General features: G+C 50.3%; 1 protein-coding gene across 1 annotated transcript; it reads left to right on the forward strand.

The window, feature by feature from the left end:
* Positions 1 to 1,224: 1,224 nt before the first annotated feature.
* On the forward strand, positions 1,225 to 9,953 carry LOC103109174 (keratin, type II cytoskeletal 2 oral). Its single transcript, XM_007518209.2, has 9 exons — positions 1,225 to 1,870; positions 3,330 to 3,550; positions 5,070 to 5,130; positions 6,503 to 6,598; positions 7,174 to 7,338; positions 7,446 to 7,571; positions 8,463 to 8,683; positions 8,900 to 8,934; positions 9,293 to 9,953. Exons 1-9 carry the CDS (start codon positions 1,247 to 1,249, stop codon positions 9,763 to 9,765), a joined length of 2,022 nt encoding a protein of 673 aa, XP_007518271.1. The 5' UTR covers positions 1,225 to 1,246; the 3' UTR covers positions 9,766 to 9,953.
* The last annotated feature ends 7,778 nt before the right edge of the window (positions 9,954 to 17,731 follow it).

The following is a 17,731-nucleotide window of genomic DNA, read 5'->3' on the forward strand; positions in this document are numbered from 1 at the left end:
TGAGTCAAAAAAGAATCTTGCAAGTAGGGTACAATTTTGATTTTATAAAAAGGAAAAGAAAGGTTCACAGAAGTTGTTCAAGAGAGAGGCAGATAAGGACTTTGAACGTAGGTCTTTGGAAGTCCATGAGGACAGGCTTTCTGCTTGGCCCTGGCCATCACTATTCGTGTGCAGCACACCGCAATTTTCCAAGGACCCTGACTTACATCATATCTTGTTTACTGCTCCACTACCATGCGCCCAGCCCCCAGTACCCAGGCTCTCTGGAATACTCAGAGTCCAGACCACAGTCTAACCCCCCCCCACAACATGAAGATTACCTGGAGGGATGGTTAAATGTATAGACACTCTGGCTCTTCCCTGGAGATGTTTCTTCCCGGAGACTGGGATAAGCCCTTCGTCTAGATGCTTCTGTACTAGAAACCTGCCCTTGCTCAGCTAATTCACATTTGCCATGTGCTTACCCAAACTAGCTGCTGCTGATGTTTGATAAGGGGCCTTAAGGGGGCACTGCCAAGCAGAAGTATTGTCTGGGTCAGGGTTTATGGTGGGCACACTGCACTTGCTGCCTCCACATATGACCTCACTGTCCCACGGGTCAGACACCTGTCTCCAATTAGTCTCTCTCCCATGATGGATGTTTCTTGGCTTAAATGGCAGCTGGATCAGAAGATGACTTTGGTTCAGATGGAACCAGAGTGGACCTTGTGGGGTCACTGTACCCCTGAATGTTTCTCTGATGAGGTGGCAGCAGATGACATGGCACTGGGCCGTATGCAATGCACTGGCACTGCAGAAAGGGCCCTGGCTCGCCTGGGAGGGACTGTCCACGACTCCCTGTGTAATGGGGTTCAGTGGCTCCTAGTCCCCTGGTGTCAAAACCCTATTCATCCTTCTGGGTCAGGTGCTGCTTGAGTTCCCTGCGACCCTTGAGGAAGTTGTTCAGAGGGAGGAGAGTTTCTAGCTTTTGTCAACTGAGGCAAGTTTGGGTGATTAAGCTAAGAAAGCAAAGTCATTTTGCTCCTGAGGATTATTTTTGAGGTGTGTTGGGAACCTCGAAGCAACTTATTGCCTGGGAGGCAGACCAAACCCAAGATGACTCTCAGCTAATTGCCTGCCTCTCCTCCTGCCAAGCCAGACTTCTTGGTATATAAAGGCCAGTCTCCCCTGGTGTCTCCATCCTCTCTGCCTTCATCCCTTTCGGCCCTTATTAAGTGATTTCTAGCCTGCCTTCTTCCCTCTCACCATGAACAGACAAGCCTGCAAGACGACCTTCAGCAGTGGGGGCCGGGGCTTCTCCGGCCGCTCAGCTGTGGTCTCCGGCAGCAGCAGGATGAGCTGCGTGGCCCGCTCTGGGGGAGCCAGCGGTGCAGGGGCCTGCGGCTTCCGCAGTGGGGCCGGTGGGGCCGGCGGCTTTGGCAGCCACAGCCTCTACAACCTGGGCGGCACCAAGAGCATCTCCTGCAGCGTGGCTGCTGGCTCTCGGGCTGGGGGCTTTGGGGGTGGCCGTAGCAGCTATGGCAGTGGTTTTGGGGGTGGCTACGGAGGTGGCTTTGGTGGAGGTTTGGGTGGTGGCAGAGGAATGGGAGGTGGCTTTGGAGGAGCAGGTGGCTTTGGTGGGGCTGGTGGCTTTGGGGGAGCTGGTGGCTTTGGGGGCCCAGGTGGCTTTGGTGGGCTTGGTGGCTTTGGTGGCCCTGGTGGCTTTGGTGGTCCAGGTGGCTTCCCTGGGGGGATCCAGGAAGTGACCATCAACCAGAGCCTCCTGCAGCCCCTTAACGTGGGGATTGACCCCCAGATTGGGCAAGTGAGGACCCAGGAGAGGGAGCAGATCAAGACCCTCAACAACAAGTTTGCCTCCTTCATTGACAAGGTGAGGACAGTCTGGAGTTGCTGTGGAAGGTCTGGACTGATCAGAGGGTGGTCTGAGGAGATGCTAGTGGAGTTTGTCAGGCTTAGAGCCAGGGTACTGGCTTGTCTTCCTTCTGCCTTGAGCTCTGTAGGACAGAGAGCTTGTCTCTAGTGTTTTGTATTTTGTAGCTACAAATTGGGGGAATGACTTCAGTTTCTGATCCCTTTCTACAGATGTGACCAGAGAAAGAGACTAGGGTCCAGAAAGGCTCTAATCTTTTACAATTATGAACCATTAGCTGTGGAGACAGCATAGCAGTTGATACACAGACTTTCATGCCTGAGGCACCAGGGATCCCAGGTTTAATCTCCAGCAGTAACACAAGCCAGAGCTGATAATGGTCTCATTAAAAAAAAAATCACAGGACATTAGCTATGACATGATTATAGCTGATTTCTAATTAATCTTGAAAAGTAATTGATAATCTAAGCTAGTGGGCAATCATGCTTACATCAACATAAGTCTTGAGGCTACCATTAACTATTGAGTACTGGCAGCTGATTTAGCCTCCATACGCTTGTGCTGCTCTGCCTCAGTGTGGATATGTGTGGATTGGCCCACGTTGGGTTGGAGAAGCTGTGCCCAGGACAGAAGCTAAATCCAGGCCAGCTGTCAGCTGAGTTAGTGAGAGGGGAAGCAATTAAGGAAAAAGAAAAAGACCTTGTTGATTATTTATACTGTCTGTTTGGAGGTGAAAAATGTTTCCCTTAAAAGCAAATATATTGTATATAATCAACAAATATTAATTATTAACATTACCATTACTATCTAAAAAAATATAGAGCACTACTCAGTTCTGGCTTATGGTGGTGCTGGGGAGTGAACCTGAGTCCTCTGAGCCTCAAGCTTGAAAATCTGTTGTGCTGCCAATGGTGCTAGTTCCCTGGCCCATGAGTGACTTAATTTACACTGACTTGCTGTAGTTGCAATCTGAAGGATCCCAGTTGAGTAGGACTGTGCTGGGTTACTTTTAGCATGTCATGTAGTGGCCACCTCACTGTCACCAGCTTAACTAGGTGCTCTGAGCCTCAGCCCCTTTATCTCCCAAATGGAATTAATAACACCTCCTTTATAGGTGACTGTGAGGATTAACTGGATAGACTATATGAAATAGTGGGTATGGATTAAGCACTGAAGATGTTTTTTTCTCCCCTTTATTGGGGGATTAATGTTTTACAGTTGACAGTAAATACAATAATTTGTTCATGCATAAAATTTCAAGCACTGAAGATGTTCTAGTTCTGTCTTTTCTAAATCCTCACCCTTCCTAAATTAAAAACAAACAGCCAAACAAACAAGTGGAAACAGAAGTGACTGTAGATTGGAGAACAGGGTTCACTCTGTACACATCTGCCTCTGGGTGGGATAATCTCGCCTGCCCATCTCTGGAGCTGACCTCTTTGCTCCCTCCTTGCTGCAGGTGCGTTTCCTGGAGCAGCAGAACAAGGTTCTGGAGACCAAGTGGAATTTGCTCCAGCAGCAGACCACAGGCTCCGGCTCTGGTCCCAACAACTTGGAGCCTTTCTTTGAGTCCTACATCAGCTTCCTGCGCAAGCAGTTGGATCAGGCTGTAAATGAGAGGGGGAACCTGGAAGGAGAACTGAAGAACATGGAGGACCTGGTGGAAGACTTCAAAAAGAAGTGAGGGCCCTGACCACCTGGGGAGTTTCCCCTTCTGGGTGATTCATGGGGAGGCATAAACCCATGTTGGGGATTTGTACTGTTTGCAACTCTGCCTTCAGTCAATACTGGAGAAACTTACTGAGTGAAGCACCCTGGGGAGAAGGGGGTGAGTGGGTGGGGACACAGACTTCTAGGTGGCTGATTGGTACATATCTATCAGCTTCTAGGACCAGCATAGCCTGCTGGACTCTGGATATGCAATGATAAATGAGCCAGATACCTTATCCTCCTAGAACCCACCATTTAAACAGGTTTTAAACTTTATTTTAAAATTTATTAAACGTTTTGTATTAGATTTAATATGAATTTATAAAATTATAAAATAACAGGGGTACAATACTGTACTTTTCCCACCACCAGAGTTCAGGATCCCCAATCCCTCCACTGGAAGCTACAGCAGTTCTCCTAAGCTTGCAGATAAGGTTTAACTATTATTTCTACAACTGTCTGTCTATATTTGTATATATTTGCCCTTTTTCCTTCTATGATCCCATGTTCTCTTCCTTTCCAAATCACACACACACCTATTACTACATCCAAATGTACGTCCCTTCCTTCCTCTTCTGTCTTTGGGTCCTGATGGAATTGGAGCTCAGAGCCCTCTGGCGATCTTCCCCTAACATTTCCCCCTCACTGGGAGTATGGCCCAAAATTCTTTATGGGGTGCCGAAGGTGGGAGTTCTGGCTTCTGTTATTGCTTCTCCACTAGACCTGGGTGTTGTCAGGTTGATCCATACCCCCAGCCTGTTTCTATCTTTCTCTAGTGGGGTAGGGGTCTGGAGAAGTGAGGCTCCAGGAAGCAGTGGTGAGGTCATCTGCCCAGGGAAGTCAGGATGGAATCATGATTGCACCTGCAATTTGGGAACCATTCTTCAGTTGTCATTAAACCCAAACTCTTGGCAGGATATTTGAGCCATTAGGAGGCAGAAATCTCACAACCTTGATTCCTTCAGAAGACATGAGTTCATTTTCAAGTACTCATAAGAAGCTAAGTCTGGAGAAAGGAGAGGGAGAAACACTCAGGCAGAAAGGTCTGGCCTGAGCAAACACCTCCTTGGGTATCACATGGGCATGCTTAGCCTTGTGAAGTCTGTCAGAGGCAGGCAGGCAGTTCTCTGTAGTCTCCCCCCACACTTTGACCAGGTCACTTGGACTTGGAGGAGGGTGAGGTTTGGCCTGAGCTCTGAAAGAACTTTAGGTAGGACTGGCTACATAATTTCAGGGGCTTAAAGCAAAATAAAAATATGGGCCCCTGTGTAGAAATTCAGACTTTCAAAATGGCGTCAGCAGAGTGTGAAACTGAACATGAGACCCTTGTGCCCAGAGTCCTGTGTAACCGCACAGGCAGGTCCCAGGCCTGTGAAACTGGGCTTCTCTCCTCCTCAGGAGACTCTGCATGAGAGCTTGGGATCCCTATCTTTTTTTTCTTCCCCTCACTTTTGAGGTGTCACTGTTCAAACATGTCCTTTTATCCCAGGTACGAAGATGAGATCAACAAACGCACTGCGGCAGAGAATGAGTTTGTGGGGCTCAAGAAGGTGAGGTGGCTGGGCCTAGAAGAGGGCATCCTTGTGGGCACTGCCCATGGAGAGCAGGGCCGGCTGCCACAGGGCACAGCAATCCTGTGCTGTGCTCGAGGCTCCCACCTTCCTGGCGTCTTTGAGAATGATGCATTTGATGAAGGGGGCCTCTCTGAATGCACATCTTACAGTAGGCTGACCAGTGATCTCACAGTAGTGAGCGGTTAGTGAGGAGATGATGGACTAACACAAGCGTCTGTTGTCTAGTTTCCACTAAAGTCTTCTGTTTATATTTACTTCTTTATTGATTTAATTTTTCACCATGCCTGTCACCAAAGGTGTGTGTCTTCATGCCCACCCCCATACATAACTACCATAGTTCTCTGACAGAGAGAAACAGGTGAACAGTTTGTGTTTTCCATATTTGTGTATTTAATTGTCTGTATTCCGCATATGAGCGAAGCCATTCTGTAGCTGACCTTCACCTTACTTGATTCAGTGAGCATAATCTTCTCTAATTACATCCTCTTTATCGCAAAGGACACAATATCATCTCTTTTCATTGCTGCACAATACTCTGTTGAGTATATATCCCATAACTTTTTTACCCAGTTATCTGTTGAAGGGCATATTGGTTGTTTCCAGGTTTTTGGTATTGTGAATAAAGCTGCTATGAACATGGGGGTGGATATATCTCTTCAAATCAGTGTTGTTATATCTTTTGGGATTGCAGGGTCATATGGCATTTCCATTTGTATTTGTTTAAGGATTCTCCATACTGTTCTCCAAAAATTTTCAGTTTATACATGTGGTCTGGATGTGACAAATAGTAATGACCAGCAAACACCCATGGCTTCTTAAATCAGTCCCCATTAAGGCGAAGAAGTGAGAGGAATACCTCCACTTCTACTCAGGAGGTTTGGATTTGGGTCCTATGACTGAGTCACATACTAGAAAGTTGTGATTTGGGGGCTGGCAAGATGGCACAATTGGATGGTACAGTTGTTTTGTCCTGAGTATGGCCCAGGCTTGAGTTTGGGCCCCATCACACTATGGGAAGCTTTGGTGCTGCAGTGTCCCTCTCTCGGTCTCCTTCTATCTGGAAAAATCATATAGTAGCAGTGGTAACCAAAAAAAATTCTTTTCTAGATTAAATCATGGCTTATATTTTGTTTTTAAAAAATGGGGTTTGGTTGGTCAAAACAACAACTCTGAGTTCCTTCCTTCCTTTCTTGATCTCTTTCTTTTTTCTCTTTTTAAAGGGAAAATGGGCAGCCACAGTTAGGGGGAGGGTGGAGGAGGGGCTAGGTGACGAGGGCAGAGGAGAGAGTCCTGGGCAGTAGGGAGCAGAAGGTGATGCTTCTTGATCTCTGTCATCCTCCAACACCAGGACGTGGATGCAGCCTACATGGTCAAGGTGGAACTGCAGGCCAAGGCGGACAGTCTGACAGATGAAATCAACTTCCTGAGAACCCTTTATGAGATGGTGAGTCCCAGCTTTGCCAAGCTCTGCCATCTTTCTGTCTGCATCTCCCTAAGCATGCTTCTTTCCTCAAATTGGGAAGTGGACTGTCACCTGGATGTACACCCACAAAACCAGTAGTGGGGGCTTAGGGAATACTGACTCAGCTCCCCAGCCTGCACAGACCTGGCCCACAGGACCATCCCCGACATCTCTCTCTGATGTATTCCTCCTCTGTCCTCAGCCCATCTTGTTCTAGACTCTCCCTCTGGCTCCTAGTCCCTTCAGACTCCTCCCCACTGCTGCCTCATGGACACCTACATAGCAGGGTTCACTGGCTAACACTTTAAGACAAACCGCCTGATTATATTCCTGCATTTCCTTTTCCCTTTAGTCTTGCTATCTGGCATCCTTCAGGCTTTGCCAGGCTTAAACCCAAGCTTACTGTTCTACTGGTCTCACGTACAGCCCCATTGTTGCAGGGGGTGCTAGTGGTGGTGGTGGGGAATCTCTGCTGGCTGGAGACTATTGGACTTCTTCATTTCCGGCACCTCCTATGGTCAGGCCATAGTGGGAGTGACCATGCGCATTCCCTGCAGGAGCTGTCCCAGATGCAGAGCCACGTCAGCGACACCTCTGTGGTCCTGTCCATGGACAACAACCGCTGCCTGGACCTGGACAGCATCATCGCCGAGGTCAAGGCCCAGTACGAGGAGATCGCCCAGAGGAGCAAGCTGGAGGCGGAGTCCCTGTACCAGACCAAGGTGGGAGCCTTCTCTTTGCCCCCATAGTCTTGGGTTAGACCTTGCTGCCCTTCAACAAGAATGCTCCGACTTGGCCAAGTCATCTTAATGAGTTTCTCCTCTGCCAGCTCGGGGAGCTGCAGTCCACGGCCGGCAGACACGGGGATGACCTGAAGAGCACCAAGAGTGAGATCATGGAGCTCAACAGGATGATCCAGAGGCTGCGGGCTGAGATCGAGAACGTCAAGAAGCAGGTGAGACCGTGCTTAGCAAGAGATCCCTGAGGCCTCCTGGGCTGGAGAAGAGAAGCCACAGCTGTTCCTCTCCCTCACGCATCTTCTGTTTCCTGTGGTGTCAGATGTGGGAGAACAAGGTTTCTAGAAAGCCCCCTTCTCACAGATATTGTTTCTGGAGGCTGAACATTCTAGAAGTCTCTCTCCTAGGGGCCAGGTGGTGGCACATCTGGTTGAGCATACATATTACAGTGCTCAAGGACCCGGGTTCAAGCCCCCTATCCCCACAGGTAGGGGGAGCTTCAGGAGTGGTGAAGCAGTGCTGCAGGCACCTCTCTTTTTTCTCTCTGTCTCCTCCTTTGGCATCACTTTCTCTCTGTCTCTATACAATATGAATAAAATAAAATAAAATAAAATAGTCTCCTAAGGAGAGATGGATGTCCCTTGTGTTTTGCTTAGCACTTCTTACAAGTCCAGGGGTGGCTGTAAACATTTAGCTTCCATTAGGACCAGCCCCAAGTGAACCATTTATCAGATGTTTTGCCTAACTTTGATTTTTATTCTGGTGGATTTGTATTTCTGGAGTAAAGTGGTAACTCAAGAGGGTTTTTAACAGCCTTGTAGCAAACAAACAAACAAAAAAACACCCAGAGATTTAGCAGGCCACAGCTATCATTGCAAGCCTAGGAAAATCACCCATGTTCTCTTTCTTCATGAGACATGAGTTAAATCCATGGGCCAAAGGCGAGTGAGCCAGCTGCAAAATCGGCTTCTGTTTTCTGAGAACGGCATATTGGGGTCTCCAAGGAAGGTGGGGGTAGAGGAGGTAGGTGGGGGGAAAAGACTGTGAGAAATCAGCTGTTTGTTTCCTGGTGAGTATACCAATTGACCTCTTACCTATTCCTGCCCCAGAACGCCAACCTGCAGGCCGCCATTGCTGAAGCTGAGCAGCGTGGGGAGCTGGCCCTCAAGGACGCCAATGCCAAGCTCCAAAGCTTGCAGGCTGCCCTGCAGCAGGCCAAGGATGACCTGGCCCGGCTGCTGCGTGACTACCAGGAGCTCATGAACGTGAAGCTGGCCCTGGATGTGGAGATCGCCACCTACAGGAAGCTGCTGGAGGGCGAGGAGTGCAGGTGGGGGCCTTCATGTACACAGTGGCTGTCATATCAAACAGCTCAGTGTTGTGGGGCAATCCAGCCATGGGGAGAAACCTGGAATGATCTTTCTGCTCTAGAAGTTCAGCCCTGGGGTAGGGCAAATGGGAGGATGGGCCTCCCAAGATTATGATCCCCTCCACTCATTGGCTAGTGACTTGTTGCCTAGATAACCCCCATCTTCTCTTTGTCCAGGATGTCTGGAGAGTGTCAGAGCGCTGTGAGCATTTGTAAGTAGTCCTTCCTTCTCTGGGGTGACTAGGAGGGACATTGTGGGGAGACTCATGCAAGGAGGCCAGACAGAGCCTCAGGCCTCAAGTCAGGGCCACACACTCTGCCCTCAGTGTGAGCTGGTGACCTGATAGGCCAAGCTCAGACCCTGTACTTTTGGGAGGTGTCCTTGACTGAGGAACCAGAATCCTCTGTAGCTGTTGTTGCTGCTGGTTCTTGTTCTGGGACAGCGTGTTGCTACTGGTGGGGTAACCTCGGAGAGGTTCAGTGCCTCCCTTTTTGACCTGTGGCCTAACGGGGGAGGGTGGGGTTCAAGATCTGGGCCTTTCCTCTGAATTGAATTGCCTATGTCTGCAGCCGTGGTCAGCAATGTCACCACCAGCAGCAGCAGCTCTGCTGGAAGCCGTGGGGGCTTTGGAGGGGTCAGTGGCAGCAGCAGTGGTGGCTACAGAGGCGGCAGCAGCAGCAGGGGCAGTGGCAGTGGCAGCAGAGGCAGCAGTGGAGGCTACGGAGGCACCAGTGGCGGCAGCAGCAGTGGAGGCTACGGAGGCACCAGTGGTGGCAGCAGCAGAGGCTACGGAGGCACCAGTGGCGGCAGCAGCAGTGGAGGCTACGGAGGCACCAGTGGGGCCAAGGGCAGCAGTGGGGGTTACCAGAGTGGCAGCAGGCTGGGTGGTGGAGGCAGCAACTCCATGGGTCAGAGTGGAATCGGCTCCAGCTCCAGTGGCATCCAGACCTCTGGAAGCAGTGGCTACAAGTCTGGCAGTGGGGGCAGCAGCACTATCCGCTTCTCCCAGACCACCAGCTCCAGCCAGCACAGCACCAAGTGATCCTCCATGGCCACCCCCTCCCCCAACACACACACCACCCCTCATCCACTTCTCTCCCAGCCTGCAAAAGTATTCCCCACTCTGCTTGGAGCCTCACCTCGCTTTTCCTCAAGTTCCCCGGAGGAGGGACTACACTTCTTCCCAGATCCTTCACCCCCAAGGCCTTTCTGGGATCTGGGAAGGCCAGTCATGAGAAAGGATGTCCTTGGAGGAGCCCTGACTTGGGAAGGAAACACCTGAGCTCACTCCTATGGGAGCCTCTCCTCCCAGCCTGACCTGTCCTCACCTGGCCTGGCTCCCTCTCTCACTGGGGCTTGATTGCCTGATGTTGGCTCTCTGTCATTCTACCCGAAGAGGGCAGGCTAGACGGCAGATTCTCAGGACCATTGGTCCTCAGGGTGCCCTCCTTACATTTGGGCATCATATCCTGATTCATCTGTCATTCTAATTCCCTGATCTGTGGATCCCCTGGTGATGATCAAGTTGTACTTTCTTTTCCCAATAAATTGCACTGTAGTTTATGCTCTGGGACTTGTCTTTCATTCAAGGAAGCACAGAATAATCTGGTGTCCAAGGGTGGAGGGAAATCAGATGTGGTAGGCAGTGACTATCTGCTGGGCTAGCATGAGGGTGTTTCTTCCCGGGCACGTTCTCTCTGGGTTGGAGAGAACTCGACTGGAGCCAACCTGGGCTGCTGCTTACTCAGTGGTAGAGAGACCAGAACTCATGGCGGAGCGGGAATGCAGTGTGTCTTTATTGATCAGAGACAACGTTTTTATATATTAGAACTGAAGTGGCAAGTTGGCAAAGGAAATGGCTAGGAAAGGGGGTGGAGAAAAGAAAAGAGCTGGCTAAGGTAGAAACTCCCTTAGCAACTGTTGTGAAGGTTTTAACTGGTGGGATTAATTAATACCCTGCAGGCAGGGTGGGTCTCGAGGTAGAAAGAAGGTAGATCAAAGGTGGGATCTTTCAGGTAAAAAGATGATTATGTAAATAGACCATAGTATCAGCAATGGAGGATGAAGCAGAGTAGGTGGGGGTGGCTTAAGGCCTGACAGCTATCAGGGGTACTAAACACTGAGTCAGAGTCTCTAGTCTGGGAGCTTCAAGGGGAAGGGAAGAGGGATCCCTGCTCCTGGCTGGATGTGGGAGTGGGATACACTCCCTGAGCACCTCCAGGAAGGGAGAGTGGGGGGTTATGGGAGGGGGTGGTCAAGAGGGGAAGGAAGTCTTTGGATGAGCATGGACCTCTGTGTATGCTTCTCAATCAGCAGAGGAAACCCTAGAAACTGGGATGCCAGGGGTTAGGTACCCCTTCTAGTACACGTCATATCTCTACTTCCAAGACCCTGGAGAGTGAGAAATGGATGCAGATGTGCTCTGAGGCAGGCTAGTAAGGCAGAGGGGGGGGGTTTATTTAATTTACATCTTTGGAAGCTTGAAAAAGGAGAGATGCTGGCCCTTTAACTTCCCTCACCCTCTCAGCCTGTGACTTCTCTGACAGGGTAGCATGCAGCTGAGGCCTCAGAAACAGAGAAGCCATGACAAGCTGAGCAAGTCCCTACCCCCCACACCATCCTTGAAGGTGCCCCCACAACTTCTGGGAAATGACAGCCCTGAGGTTTAGCTCTCCTACCAACAAAGCTTGCTAACTATCTTTACTTTTTTTTCTCAGCTTCCTTCTATCCGTTTGCTTTTTAAAAAATTTTTTAAAAAATCTTTATTTATTGTTTATTGGATAGAGATGGCCAGAAATTGAGAGGGAAGGGGGAGATACATAGATAGAGAGACAGAGAGACACCTGCAGTCCTGCTTCACCACTAACAAAGCTTTCCCTGCAGATGGGACTGGGGCTCGAACCCAGGTCCTTGCACATTGTAACAGGTGTGCCACCACCCGACCCCTTTTATTCATTTGCTTTTTAACCCCTGTCTGTTACCTGAAATCTGGGTTGTCTCTGAAATTCTTCTACAAGCCAGCTCTGCCTCAGTGGGGGAATGCCTTTCCCTGGGGTATGCACACACACTCTTGTTTCAGCTGTTTTCTGAGCTGACCTGTCTCCTGCCTTAAAGGCAGGAGAATGGGTTGAACAAGTACTCCCAGGGTGAGAATGACTTGATGCATTGAAGTAGGTGAGCAGGGAAGTGGGGCTCTGTAGGAGGAGATGTAGTTAGAAAAACAGGCTTTTGGCAAGATAGTCTCAGGAATCTGAGATTGGATGACATTTTCTCCAGAGCTGGATTTCCCAGGATTATCCTAGAGCTGATGACCAAAGCCCAGGACAGTGTCAGACTCCTGTGTGGACTTCTGCCTCCAGGGTTTTCCTTTCCGGAACTAGAGAAACACATACTCTCTTCAGTGTAGTGGGTTCACCATTGCAAACCTGCTTTGAGCTTTTTGAGGCTTACTATGGGAATTACCATTACAGTAATTCAAATTATAAAAACTGTTAATGTTCTTCTCTGGGATAGAACTCAATTGTTATATATCTCTGCTTGTATAATGTTTTGTTTATGAGGTTTTTGCTCCCTCCACCATGTAATTATGACATAGTAATGGTAATAATAACAACAACAGTGCTGGGGATCTCACACATGTGCAATCCAATATGACCCCTCATATCTGTCAAAAGCACTGGCCCAGATGTGCTGGCAGGGGTGTTTACATGCACGGCTCAACCTCTTTTTAAAAAATTTTTTTATTTATAAAATATTGACAAGACCAAAAGATAAGAGGGGCACAACTTCACACATTTTCACCACCAGAACTACATATCCAATCCCTTTCCTTGATAGCTTTCCCATTCTTTATTCCTCTGGGAGTATGGACCCAGGATCATTATCAGGTGCAGAAGGTAGAAGGTCTGGCTTCTGTAATTGCTTCCCCGCTGAACATGGGCGTTGACAGGTTGATCCATACTCCCAGTCTGCCTCTCTTTTTCCCCAGTGGTGCAGGGCTCTGGGGAGGCAGGGCTCCAGGATACACTGGTGAGGTTATCTGCCTAGGGAAGTCAGGTTGGCATCATGGTAGCATCTGGAACCTGGTGGCTGAAAAAGAGTTAAGGTATAAAGCAGAACAAACTGTTGACTAATCATGAACCTAAAGGTTGGAACACTGCAGATGAAGTCTGGGGTCTCTGTTTTGGAAAAAGCCTTTTGACATAACTGTGAGCTCCTCTACTCTGGGGAACCTGCCTTATCCCTCACTGTGCTCTTACTTAGTGCTGGGCACAAATAGAAAGCCCACAGATGATGGCTGAGAGGGTGCTGAGTATTTGGAGACATGCCTGATTTTGTGGTCTGGTCTGTACCCTGCAGGGATGTGCCCACAGGAGTAGTCAGGACTGAGGGTTTCTGCCTGGCTGCTCTGTGCACTGTGCCTGGCCCTTACTCCCAGCTGGGTTTCCCTGCTTCCTGCACGGAATGGGTTCCTTCTGTGCCTCTGTCTACACACCCCGCTCATGCCACTGCTCCCACCATTTTCCAGGGTCGTGGGCTGTGGAAAAGACTTTGCCTGTGAATCACAAGAGGGTGTGAGAGTGTGTATTCACTTGCCTGACAGGTTGCATAAGGTGAAGGGCTTCACAAAGTCAAGGGCTCTGCACACGTGTCAGATACGATTAAGAGTGCGTGCTTGTGAGGTTGCAACTTGACTTTTTCTGTGGGAGCTCAGAACTTCCTGAACTGTACAGGCTGGCTGAGTGTTAGGGGAAGCTGGGGATCATCCCAGGCTGGTGACCTGTCTTCCAAGGCTGAGGGGTGTGCAGAATGATGTCCTCATTTGACCTACGGGCTTTGCAAGAGCAACAACTGTTACATGAGCCATGGGGTGGGAAAGCTGAGGGGCCAAGCAGCTTTTCAGGTGCCATGAGGGGCTGGGCCTTACCAGCTCCTCTGTGATGAGTGAGTTTGGGGTAGCAGGAGGAGCGTTCCCTTAAGGCTGGGTCTAGAGGCCAAGTCAGGCCCATGATTCTAACCGGGAAAGGAGTAATATGGTGTCTCACACACTGTCTTCTTTCACTGCCAGGTAGGTGGCTTAGAGGGGAAGGAGCAGGACTGTGTGTGTGAGGCTTTGGGTATAATCCCCCGCACTACAAATGCCAAGGCAGTTTTCTGGTTTCTCTCTAATAAAATAGACAAATACAGTATTCCCTGTGCTGGAGAAATGGTGCCAAGTGACCCCTTGGGGACCATAATTAGACATATGTTGGGTCCTGCTACCACACGCCTTGCCTCTCTACCCCACAAATCATTCTTGCCTGCCTTTTCCCAAACACAAGCAGAATCTGAGACAGGGCTTGATCCATGGGCTTCTGCCCTGCAGGCTGGGACAGACATAGGAAGCTACGCCAAGGTCTGATGTCTGCACGTCTGTTCTGTAAGCAGGCATTCTGTGGGACAGGACCGAGTCAGAGGCCTGGCTCAGCCACTCACTGCCCACAGACCCCTGGAGAGATTCCTTAGATTCTGAGCCCCAGTTTTCCTCATGGGTGGAACAGAGCTCAAACTTTTCTCTCTGAGGCAACAGTGAGGGACTGGAGGGGAGTCCTCAGCAGTGTCAGCTGCAAAGCCTGCCATCTGGCCAGCATCGATGCCTCACCTTTTTGTGGCTGTCACAGCCCCCAGTGAGCCCAGGCTGAGTTGATAAATGCATCCCTCTCCTTTCCCCCCTGACACCCTCAAACACAGAGAGCAGAGGCCTGTGAGCTCCATTCTATGTAGGATGTGCAGCCCTGAACCAGCACTTCCTGCTCCTGCCCAGCCAGCTTTCCATGGCACTGCTCTGACGGCCTCCTGGGCTGCTGGGCCTCGTCTTGGCTTAGCTGGGCTCAAGGTCACAGCTGCTGCTGGGGCCAAGACTTTCCTTGATGGATTGCATAGGCCTAAGCTGGGCCCCTCCCAGAATGGCTGGAGCTCCCCTGTTGTTGTTACAGAGCAAGTGCTCTCACTACAGCAGACAGGGCATCTGTCTACCTGGGACAGGAGACAGCCCTCAGCTCTTTTCCCACTCCCCGCCTGGGCCTCCAGGCCCAGTGTCATCCATCTGATGGTCCTTTCTCTCCTCAATACCTTCCCAGTTCTGCCCCCCATCCTGTCTGCTGCTCAGACCCAGTGCCATGACATGACTACTGTGCCCACAGCCCTGAGGGTCCATCCCTAAGTGCTGTGCTCCCTGGAGATGCTCTTATGCCTCTCTCTAAACCCTGACAAGTGCCAAGCTTCCCCAGGAGACGGGACTCCAGTCATGGCCAGCCTTAGAGGCACAGTCTTAGCTTAGATAATTTCTGGAACCATCCGTTCCACCCTGGTTTCATGGCTGCCAGTTCTTAGCAACATCGCCCCGCCAGATATTCGTCGGGATGCGGCATCATCTAAGTTCATTTCCCACGTCTACGCTCGACCGGACCTGCCAATATACACGGATATCTTCGCCCACCCTGTCCAACGCTTGACGTCTCGTCACCCAATCTGGTCCCCTACGCCTACACTGAACTTTTCTGTTCCAGACTCTTGGAAACAGAGTTGGCAGTCAGCTGAGGTAAAGAACAAACACCTCATCACAGACCCTTGCAAGCGTCAACCCGGCTTTGACCTAGCATGTTATGATTGGGCCCTCCTCAATCGCTATCGAACAGGCCACGGCCGGTGCGCCGCTATGTTCCACCGCTGGGGAGCCAGAGACGACCCGAACTGCCCCTGTGGCTACAGACAGACTATGACCCACATAGTCAACGACTGCCACCTCTCCAGATTCAAAGGAGGTCTCGAAACTTGACATCAGGCTCAACCTGACGCTGTTGACTGGCTATGGAAGAAGGGCAAACGCTAGAAGAAGAAGAAGCTCCAGTGGGGAGGGGATGCCTCTCCTGGGGCCCTTGTGGCTCCGCCTCTAGGACAGGCCCACCAGGATATTCTGGGGGACTCCCTGAATGGGCAGGCAGGTGGCAGGCAGCACAGAGAGCCTTCTTGTAAGAGGCTGGAGCGGAGAGCAGCCTGCTTTATAGTCTGCAGGTGGGGCGGATTAGCAGTGGGCTTTGCCAGGAAGAAGGGATTTGGGATGGGCCCTCATTAGAGTCTCAAACTTCCACCCCAGTTTCTGTGGAATTTGTGTTTGATGTTTAAAACACAAACTGGCTTCTCAGCACATTTGAAATGGGACAGGCCACTGGCAGCTGAGAAAGGGTGGAAAGCAATTGTTAATTGTTTCACAAAGCTTCCCTTTAATCACAAGGAGCCAAAGCAGGTATGTGGGCTCCTGCGTGCTCTGCGGCTGGAGCTGCCTCCTGGTCCTCGGTCACCCTGCAGTAGATGTCCCCAGGCTGGAGGTGTCCCCAGCACTGTGGGGGTCAAGGGCTGAGAAAATGGCAGCAAGGAAACCAGGACTGTGTCCGTGGGAGCTCCTTCTCCCACCTGTTACCACTTCTGGACCCTGTGCTTTGATGGATTCCACCTGAGCCCCACAGGTCTTGAGCCCTCCTGTGTCTAGAAGGAGGCTGAGGTCCCTGTGAAGACTGGTCACCCACACGTAGTGACTGAGTTGGGACAGCACCCGGGCTGTCTGACTCCTAATCTGTGTCCTGTTTGGGCCTGGTGTTTGCATTTTGGGGTCTCAGCTCAGCAAGATGCTTTGGGCAGGAAGCAGGGCTGTGGGAAATGGGCCAGACATTTGAAGGGGACGAATCACAAGTCCCTTTGTCACATAAATGCTTCATGGGAAAAAGAATGCTTCTCCCTCCGTGTGTGTGTGTGTGTGTGTGTGTGTGTGTGTGTGTGTGTGTGTGTGTACTATTATGAGTGTGTGATCTTTTGTTCTCCTGCCCTGCATCAAGCATGCAGAACATCTGGTGGTCTGAGACCACTGGATTCTTAGGAAGGGGGACCTGGATCTGGGTGAACTCCCACTTGACTTTAGGCTACACACACATTCTCTCTCTCTCTCTCTCTCTCTCTCTCTCTGCCACCAGTAATCTCTGGGGTTCAGTACCTGTATGGCTCCACCATTCCCATATCTTTCTTTATTTTGAGAGCAGGTGAGAGACACAGTGAGATAAAAGGGGAGAGACACAGACAGAGATACTTGTAGCATTAATCCACTACTTGTGAAGCTTCCCCCCTGCAGATGGACACTGAGGGCTTGAATAAGGTCTCTGCACATGGTAACATGGGAGACCTACAGGGTGTGCCGTGGCCAGGCCTCCTGGCTACACGCACTTAACTCACCTGACTTGAGGGGCTGTGTATACCTGAGGGAAACTGGAGCAGCTTGGGGACCCGCCTTAATGTTTGCCAGATCACTGGCTTAGACTGGACATTCGCTGGGTTAGCCGGTGGGGAGCCGCTTCCCTGCACACCTGGTTTCAGTTACAGAGGCCCCGCAACCAAAAGAGCAAAGTGAGCCGGAAGGAGGGCGGGGAGTTCTTCTTCTAGCGTTTGCCTAGAAGGGCGGGGAGTGAGGAGGCATTACTAGAGGTGCAGGTATCTGAGGAGGAGGGTGGGCAGGTGGGAGCAGAAGAAGGGATGGTGCCTCGAAGAGAGAGATGGCTTCCGGAGAGACTGGCTTCCCAGAGTGCCCTGCTCTCCCCATGTTGACTGTGGTCAGAACTGGTCTTGACAGCTGAAGCAAAGTGGGGGGGGGCAAGGATGTGAGGGCAGCCAACACCCACCCACAGCTGGCAACCAAGGAGTGCAGTGTCCTCTCCTTAGCTTTAGGGATAACCATCATTATCTTTTTCCCCTCTTCTTCTTTAAAAACTTTAATGGTGCTAAGAAAAGGAAAACTGAGAGATTAAGTGGAGTTTCTTTAAAAGTAAAGATGTTAGCCACTAATACATGATAAAACAGAATTACAGATAGGGCACCGGCGAAACTGGAGTTATTATTTCAGGAATCTGAAAAGATCCCATCAAAGGAATCCTGAGACCTTTCTGAAGGAACAATGTAAAGAATTTTTTCCCACTAGAATTAAT

This window comes from Erinaceus europaeus, chromosome 7 (genome assembly GCF_950295315.1).
Source record: "Erinaceus europaeus chromosome 7, mEriEur2.1, whole genome shotgun sequence".
In the NCBI taxonomy this organism is placed as follows: Eukaryota; Metazoa; Chordata; class Mammalia; order Eulipotyphla; family Erinaceidae; genus Erinaceus; species Erinaceus europaeus.

Excerpts from the sequence above, each read along its gene's own strand:
- LOC103109174 (XM_007518209.2), top strand. The coding sequence starts at position 1,247 with ATGAACAGACAAGCCTGCAAGACGACCTTCAGCAGTGGGGGCCGGGGC. Across the intron at positions 6,599-7,173 it reads TGAGAACCCTTTATGAGATG|GAGCTGTCCCAGATGCAGAG; the intron begins GTGAGTCCCAGC and ends CATTCCCTGCAG. Across the intron at positions 8,935-9,292 it reads TCAGAGCGCTGTGAGCATTT|CCGTGGTCAGCAATGTCACC; the intron begins GTAAGTAGTCCT and ends CTATGTCTGCAG.